Below are 17,458 nucleotides of genomic sequence, written 5' to 3'. Positions count from 1 at the left end.
CCACTTGTAGAGGATGCACGCACGTGACAATTTATACCAGACACATGAACTAGCTTACATGATTAGACATGCGAACGCACGTTCGCATCTTTGAAAGTTTGCAACTTGAAAATTTGTGTGTAGGGGACTTGCTGTAATGTATTCTTGGGCCTATAGAAATGTAATGTATTTGAAATGTATCTGCTAATAACAGCTCAGGAGGTGAGTGGGAGCAAAACTACCTTAAGCTAAGGAAGTAACTGTAGATGATAAAGTAATAATTATAACTGTGTTGTTGGATTTGTAACATTAACATGTATAACAACAATATGGTAAAATGGGGGGAAGGGAATAGAATTATACAGCATAACATTTCTATATCTCATTGCAATTAAGCTAGTATAAGTCTGAAGCTGATTGTAAATGAAAGTGTATGGTAAGCCCTTGAGCAACTACTGGGGGGAAAAAAACTAAAAAAATACAGTGAAAAAAATCACTAAAGAAATTTAAGTGCTTCATTAGAAAATCAATGCAAAAGAAAGCAGTAAAAGAGTAATAAAGGAATGAAAGACATGAGACAGAAAATGAAAAATGGGAAAGCAGTCATCGCTCCAACTATATCCATAATAACACTAAATATGAATTGATTAAACAGTCTAATTAAAAAGACAGAAATTGTGAGGCTGAATCTAACTATATGCTCTCTATAAGAGACATTGTTTATTTATTTATGTTTGGCCACGTCACAGCATGTGGGATCTTAGTTCCCTGACCGGAGATTGAACCCGTGCCCCCTGCAGTGGAAGCGCAGAGTCCTAACCACTGGACTGCCAGGGAATTCCCTGAGACATACTTTAAGTTTAAAGATACAAATACACTGAAAGTATAAGGATGGAAAAAGATAAGTAGCAACCATAAGGAAGCTGGAGTGGCTATACTTAATATCAGAAAAATTAGACTTTAAAACAAAAAATGTTACTAGTTTTGAAAGAAGCAAAACTATCTCTGGCAGATGACATGATCTATGTAGAAAATCCTAAAGAATGCACTAATAAAATAGCATTAATAAACAAGTTCAGTTCAGCAAGGTTGCAGGATACAAAAATCAATGTATAAAAATCGATTGTATTTATATAGATTTGTCATGAACAATCCAAAAGTGAAATTAAGAAAATAATTCCATTTACAATAGCATTAAAAAATACTTAGGAGTAAATTTAACAAAAGAAGTGTAAAACACTCTGAAAACTACAAAACATTGTTGAAAGAAATTAAAGATCTAAGAAAAAAAAAAATTGTGTTCATGGGTTGGAAGATTTAACATTAAGGTGGCAATACTCCCCAAATTGATCTACAGATTCAGTGCAGTTCATATTGGAATCCCAGCTGACTTCTCTGTAGGAATTGACAAACTGATTCTAAAATTCACATGGAATAGCAGTGTATCCAGGTGAGTCAAAACAATCTTGAAAAAGAATAAAATAGGACTCATACTTCCTGATTTTAAAACTTACTACAAAAAAGATAAGATTGTGTGGAATTGGCACAAGGGTACACATACGGATCAAGGGAATAGAATCGAAAGTTGAGAAATAAAACTATAAATATGTGATTGATTTTCAACAAGAGTGTCAAGACTTGTGTACAATAGAGAAAGAATAGTTTTTTCAGTAGTGCTGGAACAACTGGTAGCCACATGCAAAATAATGAAGTTGGACCTTTACCTCAAACCACATAGAAAAATTAACCCAAAATGGATGACAAACCTAGATGTAAGAGATAAAACTCTCAAACTCTTAGAAGGAAACTGAGGGTTAAGAATCCCTAAGTGTGGCACTAAAAGCATTGGGCAACAGAAAAAGAAATTGATTAATTTGGATTCCATCAAAATTAAAAACTTTTGGTGCTTCAAAATTCATGAGAGGGTTTTAACAGTAGATTTGACCATCAAGAAAGTGAAAAGACAACCTATAAAATGGAAGAAAATATTAACAAATCATGTATCTGACAGGGACTTCTATCTAAAGAACTCTTACAGCTCAGTGGTAAAAAGACAACACAATTTTAAAATGGGCAAAGAATCTGAATAGACATTTTTTATGGAGGATATGTAGTTGGCAAATAAATATGTTAAAAGACATCTATCCCACTAGAATGGCTAGAATCAAAAGGTTGTGATACTTTGCTCTACACCTGAAACTAATACAGTATTGTAAATCAGCTGTATTTCAGTTTAAAAAAAAGTTGTGATAGCAGGTGTTGGTGAGGATATGGAAAAATTGGCAACACTTGTATACTGCTGATAGGAATGTAAAATGGTGCAGCCACTTTGGAAAAATAGTCTGGCAGCTCCTGAAATGATTAAACAGAGTGTATAGGTATATACCCAAGAGAAATGAAAACATAAGTCTGCATAAAAACTTGTCGACAAATGTTTATGGAAGCACTAGTCATAATAGCCCAAAAGTGGAAAGAACCCAAATGTCCATCATTTGATGAGTGGATAAATATAATGGAGTATCTCCATACAATGGGATATTATTCAGCCAAAAAAAGGAATAAAGTACTAATATATGCTGCAACACGGATGAACTTTGAAAATACTGTGCTAAGTTGAAGAAGCCAGGCACAGAAGATCACACGTATTCTATTCACATGAAATATCCTGAATAGGAGCAATAGCTTTTTGAGGTGGTGAAAATGTTTAAAAATTTACTGTGGTGTTGATTTGCACATAATTGTGAATATACTAAAAGACACTGAATTGTACACTTTAATAAAGTTGTTAAAGTAACCATTTGACATTCCTGTGGGGTGGGTCTGAGCATGTATATGTTTAAAAGATTGAGCTATTAAAGTAACAGAGCTCTTGATAGTCAGCTGAGCTCATCTGTTCCCTCCCTCCCTCTTATTTTTGTAGAAGTCATGACTACCCCAGGAAAAGAGAACTTTCGCCTGAAAAGTTACAAAAATAAGTCCCTGAATCCTGATGAGATGCGCAGAAGGAGGGAGGAAGAAGGACTGCAGTTACGTAAGCAGAAAAGAGAAGAGCAGGTAAGTCCTTTACCCTTAATTAATTTCTCTTAAAGAACTTAATGTTTCTTTTTAATCCTGACAGCACCGTCCTGTATTTTAATTTTAACAATGTTTAATATATATGTTTGTGTGGTGTATATCCCCCTCCCAACTATAAAATCAACATGTTTTAGGGATAGGGGAGTGGAGGTAATGAAAAGCAGAATAGAAGAATGAAGAAATCTCTCAGGCTCTCATGTTCCCAACTACTATGTAATATTTTGGCCTATTTGTTTTATTTTTCTAGAGCTACAACTTCTTTAAGATTTTATGTGTTTATTAATGAATTCTCAAGTGACCAACAGAACATTGCTTTTCATTCTAAGTTTTAATTTGAAAGTTTATAAACATCTACAAAAATAAAGAATAGATAATGAACCTCATAAACCCATCCTTTGGGTTCAGTAATTATCAACAGTTTGCTGTACTTGCTTTGTGTCTTTCTATCTTTATGTTTCTTTATTAGGTAGTAGTTTAAACAAAATTTCAAGGAATAAGTCTTTTCACCCCTGAATTCTGTATTATTCATAAGGACATTTAGGACAGGGATTTTTGATCATTTTTAACCTGAGAATGTCTACAGGGGAATCTGAGACTCACCTTCACTTTACCTTTCTCTAAAAACACTTAGGACAAATGGTCCATCCCTTTTGGCAAGGAAATTTAAAGGTAGAACACTTAGGTGACTTTTTTTGCTAAGGCTTGAGGCTTGGAAGGACCATTTGACCCCCACACTATGAAAGCTCCATAAAAGGCAAGTGAATGAGTCAGAACCCTTCATACCTGAGAAATAAGGCAATTTGTTATAAATAGTTTACAGTTATAGTGAGTTATTCAACATACACTGTTCTTTTGAGTAACACTGCACTAGATAATCCAATTATTTGAAGTCCAAGAGTGCATTACAACCTCAGTGTTTTATTTGTTTAGGCTGTAGATGTTTGAATCATTATCATTATTACTATTGGTGGGAGGGCAATGAGTTTGTAATATTGTAATAGAGTTTATATTAAGTGCAGCAAATTAAGTTATGAATTCTTAACATTCTGCTTTACTGTCTTTGAAAGCAATCACTTATTCATAAAAGGATGAGTTTCTCTTGGTTTCTTGTTGCATCTTTATTCATCTGTGTCTTATTCGAAGTGGAACCTTTTCTTTGCATGAGCTTTTATTTAGCTTCTATTTTGGGGGTGAATTTCAGGTATTACAACGGCATTATTATATATTTATATTTACATGTAAATGTGAATACATGTATGTACGCACACAAGCACAAGTATAGGTCTGAATATAACGACTAGCCTATACATTATATTTGGCATAAAGCCATTTGAAGATGTAGTAATGACAGTCTGCCATTAACAGTGTTTATTTTATACTGTTTCTTCTTGGTGACAGGGAATTCATGTTATTAGACTTCATTGTAAAATTTATATAAACAGAAAATAAGTTTTTCATATTCAGTTGCGTGAAGGCAGATGCTCTGTCAGGTCGCAAGTATGGCCCCACTTATCTGACTAAAAACATTTGTAGTTGAAGTTCTGTCATCTTCATTGTATGAGTCTGAAACTGTGCTAGGGCTTTAATAGGTTTCTGTGATAAGTTTCTGGAATATTGCTCTATTTAAAATCTTAATTTTGTTGTTTCATATGTGCCATCTTATGTAAGGAGAACTGGTAAAGCAAATCAGGCTTCTTAATATCACAGCAGTACTTGTTTCACACCTAATTTGTAAAATAGTAAACATCAGTAATATACAGATTCATTTAGGTACTGTTTATATTTCCACAGTTGCTTAGTCATCTATCTGGAAAAGTCACAGGCTTAGGCCAGCTGTGCAGCTAGATTCGAGGGTAGTTCAGGAATTGATGCTGCCAAGTACACAAAAGATAACTGCATCTTTTAGAGCTTTCCTTTCAGCAGACTAGCACTTAATATTTGTTATTTAGGCAGCACCGTATAAATGACCTTTATTTATTTGACACCAGCAGACCAAACTAAAATTTATTTTTTGGCAAAAATTTTACTAGTTGATGTCATTCTGATTGAGCCAGTTTTATAATTTTTTATGTATAAAAAGATGAAATTTGCATTTATCATTAAAGTATTTTGAATTAAGCAGACTCTTGCTAACTCAATGTATGTAGGTAACATAATGATGCTAAAAAGTTTGTAAAAACCGTAGTGATAAAGAATGGAGGCTTGATTGATGTTTTTAGTTACAAGAAATATTTTGTGAAGTAAGCAAGTTGATACAACTTGTGGACAGCCAACTTTTCCCACTGAATAACTTGTTTACAATTTCAGTCAACATGTAGTCTGTATATGGTATACAAATCATGATTAATTTGGCCGTTTTTGTCTTTTTTAAAACCTATTTTTTTGAGACAACAAGGATGGACTTTGAAGGCATTATGTGGAGTGAGATAAGCCAGACAGAGAAAGACATATGCTTATAGGTGGAATCTAAAAACAAAAAACAAAAATACCCAAGCTCATAGAAAAAGAGATCAGACTTGTTACCAGAGGTGGATGATTGGGGGAGGAAGAATTGGAGGAAGGTGGTCCAAAGGTACAAACTTCCAGTTATAAGATAAATAAGTATGAGGGAGGTAATGTACAACATGACTGTAGCTAACACTGGTGTATGATATATAGGAAAGATGGATAAGTTTTTTTCTTTCTGTTGTATCTATACGAGAAGATGGATGTTAGCTGAACCTGTTGTGGTAGTCACTTCACAATATACGTAAATCACACCATCATGCTGTATACCTTAAACTTATATAGTGATGTATGTCAATTATTTCTTAATAAAACTGGTCAAAGAAGCAGATAAAAACAAACCAACCTATTTTTCTCTGAATAATACATGTACATAGTTGAAAAAGTTAAATAGTCCTAAAATACTTGAAACCAAACCAGCAGTGTTCTTGGTCTCATTCCCAAGTAAACCACTTTCAACCTCTCAGCTGTTCAACGTGGTTTATACTGCTGCGTTTCTGAGTAATATGTGTATGTTACTATATGTCTTTATCAATTTAAAATATTATCTATTGATGTTCTGTTACAGTAGGTGAGGATTTAAGCTCTTAAACCACTCTTTCCGTTACCTGTGCATCTTCCTAGTGTAGAGTTATATTACAATACGTAAGAATTCACTGCTGAGCTGAATAGTATACTGTGGTTACATTTCCTTTCTTAATACTTTGTTTTTTCCTGGGGTTAATTGTCTCATTTTTTACCTGCTTGGCTTTCTTCGAATTCCTGGCTGTCTTCTCTTTCCTACAGTTCTTTTAAATTATTTTTGTCTGATTTTCTACTTGGTTAAACTTCTCAGATAATTTCAGATCTATTTCTTTACTCTAGAGACCTTCATCTTATATTTGTTGTCCTCTTGCTCCAGTCAGTATTGTTTATCCTGTGGGCTTGTTGCATAGCTGTAGTCTTAGGTAATTTCTTAACTTCTTTTCTTGTCATCCTTGTGATTTAAATAGTATTGTGTTTTTGACTTTAAATTCCATCATACCATATTAAGGACCCTGCCTGTGAATATAAATTTTGCATTACCAGTAGATGTAATTTTAGTGATTAGGTTTGATTTTTGAGTCATGTAAATGTTTTAAGTAATTGTAAAACAAAACTAAATCAACATGAGGGAGGCTATCCTTAAAAATAAATAAAAGTAATTAAAGGACGCTTACTGTGTATCATGCTTGTTGTGGTTAAACTACATAGAAAGGAATTATTTAATAAACTTTAAAATATGACAATATGATTAATTATCTATATTGGGATATACCGTAAGGACAAAAAAAAATAAACAAATCTTTAACTGCTTTTTGTAATCATATAGGATTGATATTTATTTTGAAACTATATATTCTTATATATGAATACAGCAAATAAGTATTTATGTATTTAATACTAGGAACCTGGATTTTTTTAGCTTAAAATATGGAAATGTAAAATCAAAGAAGTTATATAAATTTGAATTGGTAATATCGCTAGGGATTCATTATATATTTTCTTTAAACACACACACACACCCAGCTTTGTCCTGAAAACGCCTAGAAATAGTGAAATACCTTGTAGCAGTGAGCACCCCTAGTACCCTGAGATGGTGGTCATTAGAATTTTTCTCTCAAAGGAACAAGGCTCCTTGGAAAAATAGCTGATTCTTCATTAAAGATAGGGAATATTCAAGGTGAACCTATAATGTTTTTTCATAACGTAAAGCAAGGAAGTTAAGATGTGAAATTGTGGTGAAAAGACTCAGGAGATAGCTTAAACAGGCTCTCATTAGCCAAAAGTAGGATATTCTGAATTTCAGAAAGGGTACTATGAGGACTTTGCTTCCAGCCAAAGTGGAGTAGCAGGGCCCAGATTTACCCTATTACTCAAAGCAACCAACAGTAAACAGACAAAATACGTGAAACAACAGTTTTAAGACACCAGACATTAAAGAACTTATACCTATTCTTCTCAAACTATTCCAAAAGATTGAAGAGGAGGGAACACTCCCGAAGTCATTATATGAAAAGCCGCCATCACCCTCATACCCAAATCAGACAAAGACACTACAAAAAGAAAATTACAGGCCAATATCTTTGATAAATATAGGTGCAAAAATACTCAACAAAATATTAGCAAACTGAATCCAACAACATAAAAGGATCATACACCATGATCAAGTTGGATTCATTCCAGGGTCACAAGGATGGTTCAGCGTATGCAAATGAATCAATGTGATACATCACATTAACAAAAGAAAAGACAAACCATGTGATCACTTCAGTAGATGCAGAAAAAGCATTTGATAAAGTTCAATATCCATTCATGATAAGAACAGTCACCAAAGTAGGTGTAGAAGGTACGTAACATAATAAAAGCTTTTATGACAAACCCACAGCCAACATAATACTCAACGGTGAAAAGCTGAAAGCCTTTGCTAAATTCTGGAACAAGACAAGGATGGCCACTCCAACCACTTCTATTCAACATAGTATTGGAAGTCCTAGCCACATCAGTCAGACAAGAAAAAGAAATGAAAGGTATCCAGATTGGACGGGAAGAGGTAAAACTGTCATTATATGCAGATGATATATGATATACTCTATATAGAAAACCCTAAAAACTCCACACAAAAACTTTTAGAACTAATAAATGAATTTAGCAAGTAGCAGGATACAGGATTAATATACAGAAATCCGTTGGCATTTTATTGCACTAACAATGCAATATCAGAAAGAGAGAGTAAAAAAAAATCTCTTTTAAAATAGTGTCCAAAAAAAAAAAAAAAACCTAAGAATAAACCTGACCAAGGAGGTGAAAGACGTATACCTTGAGAACTATAAAACATTGACGAAGGAAATTGAAGACGATTCAATGAAATGGAAAGATATCCCATGCTCTTGGATTGGAAGAATTAGTGTAGTTAAAATGGCCATACTACCCAAAGCAATCTACAGATTTAATGAGATCCGTATCAAATTACCCATGACATTTTTCACAGAACTAGAACAAATAATTCTAAAATTTATATGGAACCATAAAAGACCCAGAATTGCCAAAGCAATCCTGAGGAAAAAGAACAAAGCTAAATAGAGAATAGAGAGCCCAGAAGTAAACCAACACACCTACGGTCAATTAATCTTTGACAAAGGAGGCAAGAATATACAATGGAGAAAAGAAATAATGTTCAACAAGTGGTGTTGGGAAAGCTGGACAGCCTCATGTATTGATAAATCAGTGAAGTTAGAACAGTCCCTCACACCATATATAAAAGTAAACTCACAATGGCTTAAAGACTTACATATAAGACACGATACCATAAAACTCCTAGAAGAGAACATAGACAAAACATTCTCTGATATAAATCATACCAATGTTTTCTTAGGTCAGTCTCCCAAAGCAAAAGAAAGAAAAGCAGAAATAAATGGGACCTAATCAAACTTACAAGCTTTTGCATGGCAAAGGAAACCATAAACAAAAAAAAAAGACAGCCTACATAATGGGAGAAAATATTTGCAAACGATGTGACCAACAAGGGCTTAATTTCCAGAATATATGAACAGCTCATACAGCTCAACATCAAAAAAGAGAAAACCCAATCAAAAAATGGGCAGAAGACTTAAATAAACATTTCTCTGAAGAAGACATACAGATGGCCACACATGCATGCACACAAACGCACATGCACCCACACACGCACACACAATGGAATATTAGCCATAAAAAGAATGAAATATTGCCATTTGCGGGAACATGGATGGACCTGTAGAAAATCATAGTAAGTGGAGTAAATCAGAAAAAAAGACAAATATATGATATCACTTATATGTGAAATCTAAAATATAATCCAAATGAATCTATATACAAAACAGAAATAGACTGAGACATAGGAAACAAACTTACGGTCACCAAAGGGGAAAGGGAGGTAGGGGAGGGGTAAATTAGAGGTATCGGGTTCACAAACTACTATACATAAAATAGACAAGCAACACGAATTTACTGTATAACACAAGGAACAACATTCAGTATCTTGTAATAACCTATAATGGAAAATGATCTATCTTTAAATCACTTTGCTATACACCTGAAAATAATACAATATTGTGAATCAACTATACCTCAATTAAAAAAAAAAAACACATCAAGCATTCAATGACAGTAATCTCTAGAGATGGGAAACAAATGAGGTGAGCTCTACAACTTGCCTCAGCTTGCTGCCTGTGAGTTTCCAAGTTTCAACACAGGGAAGGGGAACTAAGGCAGAGCCCATAGATTGCCTGAGTTGAGACAGAGCTGAGTCCCGGGACACCAAAACAAATGGAGTTCATAGGATGGAATACCAGAAAGGAGAGACCTGTATTCATAGAGAACTGGAGATCTTCAAAGGATTTCCTTGAATATTCAGCATGTACTGATCACATATGTTTGAGGAAACTACCCAAGGCTGGAGAAATACCCAAATGGATTAGAGGGAACAGTGCCTGGCACTTATATAGGGCTAAGAATAGTGCCTGTTCCCCTAGCCAGACTGGAATAATTCTTGGGGCATTAGGTATTCAAGAGAGTCTTGCCTCAGTAGTGGAGATTAATTAGCCATAGAGTTAGTACTGCTTCAGACCTACCTAGCAAATCATAAAAGCAGGATCCAAGAAGATCGAACTGTTTCCATATTACTTAGCTACATATCAGAACAATGCCCAAGAAAATTTATAGGAATGCAAAAATATCCAGTACCCAACTAAGTCAAATTGACAATGTCTGGCATCCAAACAAAGATTACCAGGTGTACAAAGAAGTAGGAGAACATTATCATTAATCAGGAGAACAATCAAATAACTGTATTATGTTCAAAACATTAAGTAGAGGCATAGAAGATAGAAAAATGACTCAAATTGAACTTCTAGAGAAAAACTACGATGTCAGAACAAAAATACGCAGATAGGATCAATGGTAAATTGGAAATTGCAGAAGATTCATGAACTTCAAGGGATAAGACTAGAAACTATCCAAAATGAAAAAGAGAGGTAGAAGAATACACGCGTGCACATGCGCGCGCACACACGGAAGAGCAGACATCAGTGAGTGATGGGACAACTTACAAGAAACCTAATACATGGTTTGGATCCCTGAAGGAGAGGAGAGACAGTGGAAGAGAAAAAAATGTTTGAAGAAATAATGGCTAAAAACTTTTCATAATTATTGAAAACTATAAACCCACTGATCCAAGAAACTCAGTGAATTCCAGCCACGAAAGACATGAAGAAAACTACACTATGGCATGGTATAGCCAAACTACTTATAACCAATCATAAAGAGAAAGTCTTAAGAACATCCAGAGAAAACAATCGTGTTATATATAAAGAAGAAAAAAGATAAAGTTGACATCAGATTTCTCATTAATAGTGTATAATACAAGCCAGAAGACAGCGGAAAAACATCTTTAAATTACTTAAAGAAAGAAACTGTCAACTTTAAATTCTGTAGCTGGCAAAAATATTTTTCAAAAACTATGGTGAAACAAAGCTGTGTTCAGGCATACAAAAACTGAAAAAATTCATCACCACCAGATCTGTATTACAAGTAATGTTGGAGGGTGTCCTTTAGACCAGGGGTCCCCAACCCCTGGGCTGCAGACCGATACCGGTCCGTGGCCTGTTAGGAACCAGGCCACACGGCAGGAGGTGAGCGGTGGGCGAGCGAGTGAGCGAAGCTTCGTCTGCCATTCCCTACCGCTCCCCGTTGCTTACATTACCACCTGAACCATCGTCCCCCCGCCCCAGTCCATGGAAAAATTGTCTTAGGTCCCTGGTGCCAAAAAGGTTGGGGACTGCTGCTTTAGACAGAAGTAAAATAATGCCCTGAATTACTTCGAAGCAAGTCCCAGACATCAAATTATTTCATTTATAAATACTTCAGTATGTATCTCTGAAAGATAAAGGCTTATCAGAGTAGTACAGGCATACCTTGTTTCATTGCACTTTGCTTTATCTAATGCTTCACAGATATTGTGTGTGTGTATGTGTTTAATAAATTGAAGGTTTGTGGCAGCCCTGCATCAAGTGTGTTGGCATCATTTTTCTAATAGCAGTTGCTCAGTTCGTATCTCTATGTCACATTTTGGTAGTTTTCACGTTTCAAACTTTTTCATTATAATTGTATTTGTTATGGTGATCTGTAATCAGTGATGTTACTTTTTTTTGATATTGGAAAAAGATTATGACTCGCTGAAGGCTCAAGTGATGGTTAACGTTTTTTAGCAATAAAGTTTTGTTTTGTTTTGTTTCAGCCGCGCTGCGCGGCATGCAAGATGTTAGTTCCCCTGACCAGGGATGGAACCCGTGCCCCGTGCATTGGAAGCGCAGAGTCTTAACCACTGGACCGCCAGGGAAGTCCCAGCAATAAAGTATTTTTAAATTAAGATATACATTGTATTTTTTAGGCATAATGCTTTTGGGCACTTCCTATAATATACTGCAGTATAGTGTAAACATAACTTTTACATGGCACTGGGAAACCAAAAAATTCGTGTGACTCACTTCATTGTGGTGGTCTGGAACTCAACCTGCGATATCTCCAAGTCATGCCTGTATTATCATACCTTAAAAAGTTAACAGTTCCTTAATATCAAGCCTCTAGTCAACACCCATCAGTTTTTCACCTCAAGCTTAGTAACCTTTGATGGTCATTGCCTAGATCCATTACTTTACCAGGAGCTGCAGTGATCATTTTATCATTCCTTCTGCTTTTATTAACTAGCAGGTCACTCTAAAGAGGAGCTTTTCCTCAACAAGTTTTTTGTTTTCCTGAATTACTAATCATATAGGAAAGAGAAATACTTGATTCTCTCCCTTTGTTTTCAAAATAATGAGTTGGTTCCTTAGCATCCTCCAAGGGGAGCAGTAAAGGGTGAGTGTGTGTTAAGACATTATCAGGGGACTTCCCTGGTGGTCTAGTGGTTAAGACGCCGCGCTTCCACTGTAGGAGGCCTGGGTTCAATCCCTGGTCAGGGAACTAAGATCCTGCATGACGTGCCCTTGGCGCACCCAAAAATAAATAAATAATTTAAAAAAATTATTAGGAACTCATAGTGTTTAACATAATAGAAGTATTTAAATTTATTTCAGCTATTACTCTTTTCTAACTAAAAAAAAAAATCTTTGTGGTATACAATATGTCATACGTTATTGACAATGTCAATATGGCATTGATATATGTCAATGTAGTTGACATTCAATAAACTGCACAATTTGATGAGTTTGGACATATGTATATATCTGTGAAACCATCACCATAATTAAGATAGTGAATATGTTTATCTCCCCAGACTTTTCTGGTACACCTTTATGGTACCTTTTCTCTACCCCTCTCATCCTATCTCCAAGCCACTTCTGATCTGTTTCTGTCACCACTCATTAGTTTGCATAAATGAAATTATACAATGTGCATCTTGTTTGTCTGGCTTCTTTTCTTTCTTTTTAAATCTTTATTTTGAATTTTTAATAGAATTTATTTATTTATTTATTTTTGGCAGCGTTGGGTCTTTGTTGCTGCACGCGGGCTTTCTCTAGTTGTGGCGAGCGGGGGCTGCTCTTCATTGCGGTGCGCAGGCTTCTCATTGCAGTGGCTTCTCGTTGCGGAGCACAGCTCTAGGCGCACGGGCTTCAGTAGCTGTGGCTCGCAGGCTCAGTAGTTGTGGCTCACGGGCTTAGTTGCTCCGCGGCATGTGGGATCTTCCCAGACCAGGGCTCGAACCCGTGTCCCCTTCATTGGCAGGCAGATTCTTAACCACTGTACCACCAGGGAAGCCCTGTCTGGCTTCTTTCGATCAGCTTAATCATTTTGAGATTCATATGTTGTTTGTCAGTAGCTCATTCTGTTTTATTGTTGCGTAATATTCAATTATATGCACAAACCACAATTGGTTTATCCATTCACCTGTTGATGGTAATTTGGATTGTTTCCAGTTTTTGCTGGTTGCAAATAAAGCTGTTGTGACCATTCATGGACAGCTTTTTGTATAGACCTATATTTCCTTTTCTCTGGGATAGATATTTAGGAGCAGAATGACTGGGTACACCTAAGTAGGTGTATACTTAAAAAGCTGCTGTTTGCTAAAATGGATTGTACTGTTTTTCCTTCTCATCAGCAGTGTGTGAGTTTCTGTTGCTCCATGTCTTTGTCAATATTTGGCATCATCAGTCTTTTTCATTTTACCTAAGGTGTGTGTAGTATATGCCATTATGGTTTTAATTTACTTTTTCTTAGTGGCTCAAGTTGAGAGCATCTTTTCATGTGCTTATTTGCCATTTGTATATCTACTTCAGTGAATTCTGTTTAAATATTTTCCTTGTTTTTTTAATTGAGTTGTTTGTCTTCTGGATACAAGTCCTTTGTTGGATGTATGTTTTGCAAATATTTTCTCCCAGTCAGTGGCTTGCCTTTTCATTTTCAGCAGTGATCTTTGAAGAGCAAAAGTTTTTGTGGCGTTCCATTTATCAGTTTTTTTTTTTCATTTACAGATTGTCCTTTTATATGTCAAATCTTTGCCAAATCCAAGGTCACTTAAGATTTTCTCATGTTTTCTTTAGGAAGTTTTATTGTTCTGGCTTAAATTTAAGTCTGTGATCATTTACATTTAATTTTTGTGTACAATGTAAGGCTAGGCGAAATGGACCTTTTTTTGCATATGGCTGTCCAGTTCAGGTGCCATTTATTGAAAAGATTGTTTTCCCCCACTGAATTGCCTTGGAACCTTTTTTTTTTTTTTTTTAATTTATTTATTTATGGCTGTGTTGGGTCTTCGTTTCTGTGCGAGGGCTTTCTCTAGTTGTGGCAAGCGGGGGCCACTCTTCATCGCGGTGCGCGGGCCTCTCCTGTTGCGGAGCACAGGCTCCAGACGCGCAGGCTCAGTAATTGTGGCTCACGGGCCCAGTTGCTCCGTGGCATGTAGGATCTTCCCAGACCAGGGGTCGAACCCGTGTCCTCTGCATTGGCAGGCAGATTCTCAACCACTGTGCCACCAGGGAAGCCCAGCCTTGGAACCTTTTCTCAGTACTTTCAATTGACTGTATCTGTGTGGGTCTGCTTCTGAACTTCTACTCTGTTCCATTAGTCTCTTTATCTCTTATATATCACATTGTCTTGATTACTGTAGCTTTATGATGAGTCTTAAAATCAGGTAGTGTCAGCCCTCTTCTAGGTCATTTGCATTCTTATATGAACTTTAAGAGTCAGCTTGCCAATTTGTACATGAAAGCCTACTGGGAATTTGATTGTGATTGTGTTAGATCTATAGATCAGGTTGGAGAGAATTGATAACAAATGAGTCTTCCGACTCATAAGCATGGTGTATCTCTCCATTTGTTTAGGTCTTTAATTTGCCAGTGATTTGTAGTTTTTGGTGTATAGGTGCACATTTTTTTGTCAGATTTTTCCCTATTTCGTAGTTTTTGATGCTATTGTAAATGGTGTCTTAATTTCAGTTTTCAATTGTTCATTGTCAATGTTTAGAAATAGTTTATTTTTGTATAATCAATTTTGTTCTAAAGCTTGCTAAACTTATGTATTACTTCTAGTAGCTTCTTTGTAGATTCTGTTGGGTTTTCTACATAGATAATCATGTTGACTATAGATAAAGACAATTTTACTTTTTCCGTTCCAATCTGGATGCCTTTTATTTCTTTGCCTGCCTGATTGCACTGACTAGCACCTTACAGCTTACTGACACCTTAAACCTTGAATAGAAATGATGAAAGTGTGCATACCTGTCTCATTCCTAATCTTAGGTGAAAAATAATCAATCTTTCGTGAAGTGTGATGTTAGCTTTAGGTTTTTGATATATTCCCTTCCTTGAGTTCAAGGAGGTCCCTTCTGTTCCTGGTTAAAAAGGTAAATAACTGTTTAGAATTCTTATGTCTTCTTGATCCCTTTATCATTATGAAATTATCTTCTTTACTCCTGATAGTAAACCTTGATATTAATATAGCCACTCCAACTTCCTGTTAACTGACATTGTTAATTAGCATTGTTGGTTAGCATTAGCAGTCTTTTTCTACCTTTTTACTTTTAACATAATTGTGTCTTTGTATTTTGTTTCATGTAGGCTGCATGTAGTTTATTAGATATGATATGTGTGTGTGTGTGTGTGTGTTGTGCTTGCTTTAGGGTTTATATCTTTAACTTATAGTCTGCCTTCAACTTATACTATACCATGTCATGTTTCATGGTTTTTACTTATACATGTGTGTTCTCAAACCACTAGTCTGTTATTACTTTTGTTTTAAATTGTCAGTTTTTTTTAGACAGCTTTATTGTGATATAATTCACCTACCATGTAATTCACCCATTTAAGGTTTACAATTCAATGGATTTTAGTATATTCACAGAGTTGTACAACCATTATCACAATCAATTTGTGAACATTTTCATCCCTGCGTGTTATCAGTCACTCTCCATTCCCCATCTCTGCCTACCTCCCCCCAGTCTGCTTTCTGTCTGAGTAGATTTGCCTGTTCTGGACATTTCATATAAATAGAATCATACAATATATGGTCTTTTGTGATTGGCTTCTTTCACATAGCATAGTGTTGTCAAGGTTCATTCATGTTGTAACATGTGTCAGTACTTCATTCCCTTTTATTACCAAGTAATATTCCATTGTGTGGATATACCACTTTTTGTTTATTCATTCAGTTGATGGACATTTGGGTTGTTTTCACTTTTTTTTTTTTTTTAAATTTCAGCTAATATTCCTTCAAATAGTTTTTTTTAAATTTGTATTTATTTATTTATTTATTTATTTATTTATTTATTTATGGCTGTGTTGGGTCTTCGTTTCTGTGCGAGGGCTTTCTCTAGTTGCGGCAAGCGGGGGCCACTCTTCATCGCGGTGCGCGGGCCTCTCACTATCGCGGCCTCTCTTGTTGCGGAGCACAGGCTCCAGACGCGCAGGCTCAATAGTTGTGGCTCACGGGCCCAGTTGCTCCGCGGCATGCGGGATCTTCCCAGACTAGGGCTCGAACCCGTGTCCCCTGCATTAGCAGGCAGATTCTCAACCACTGCACCACCAGGGAAGTCCTCAAAGTTCTTTGATCTTTCCTACTTCAAAGATCTTCATCCACAGGCTATTTCAGCAGCCCCTTTCCCATGACATAATCCTAAACTTTATCACCAAGAACACCTCTGCCCCTAGAATCTTAAACCTCAATGTACCAATCTCTGTCAGACTCTCTGCGCCATGTGGCGCATGGGCTTAGTTGCTCCACGGCATGTGGGATCTTCCCGGACCAGGGCTCGAACCCGTGTCCCCTGCGTTGACAGGTGGATTCTTAACCACTGTGCCACCAGGGAAGTCCAATTTCACTACCTTTTAACGATTTCTGGTGTTTGTCATTCTTTTTTTTTTTTATTTCTTTTAAACTTTATTTATTTTTTGGCTGTGCCTTGTGGCTTTTGGGATCTTAGTTCCCCGACCAGGGATTGAACGCATGCCCTCAGCAGTGAAAGCACAGAGTCCCAACCGCTGGACTGCCAGGGAATTCCTGGGTGTTTGTCATTCTTTTTTTAGATCTTTATTTCATCTGGTATCATTTTCCTTATGTCTGAAGAACATCCTTTAACATTTCCTCACAGAGCTGGTCTGTTGGTGATGAATTCTTTCAGCTTTTGCATTACTGAAAAAAGTATTTTACCTCCATTTTTAACAGTTTCTCTCCCCTTTTTTTTTTGATTGCTTTTTTTTTATAATTGTACTATGGTTGATTTACAATATTATATTAGTTTCAGGTGTGCAACATAGTGATTCAATTTTTTTATAGATTATACTCCATTTAAAGTTATTACAAAATAATGGCTATGTTTCCCTGTACTGTACAATATATCCTTGTTGCT

The 17,458-nt window shown here is 35.9% G+C and overlaps 1 protein-coding gene across 1 annotated transcript in view; it reads left to right on the top strand.

Annotated features, from left to right (window-relative positions):
• KPNA1 (karyopherin subunit alpha 1) overlaps positions 1-17,458 on the top strand; it is a 73,806-nt gene that overhangs the window by 22,017 nt on the left and 34,331 nt on the right. The window contains exon 2 of the mRNA XM_061194250.1: positions 2,900-3,033. Coding sequence (XP_061050233.1) covers positions 2,905-3,033 — 129 coding nt within the window. The 5' untranslated portion in view covers positions 2,900-2,904. The remainder of the gene's footprint in view (positions 1-2,899; positions 3,034-17,458) is intronic.

This window comes from Eubalaena glacialis, chromosome 6 (genome assembly GCF_028564815.1).
Source record: "Eubalaena glacialis isolate mEubGla1 chromosome 6, mEubGla1.1.hap2.+ XY, whole genome shotgun sequence".
Taxonomy (NCBI): domain Eukaryota; kingdom Metazoa; phylum Chordata; class Mammalia; order Artiodactyla; family Balaenidae; genus Eubalaena; species Eubalaena glacialis.
Note: the sequence above shows the minus strand (reverse complement) of the source record. Positions and strands in the feature narration are given on the sequence as shown.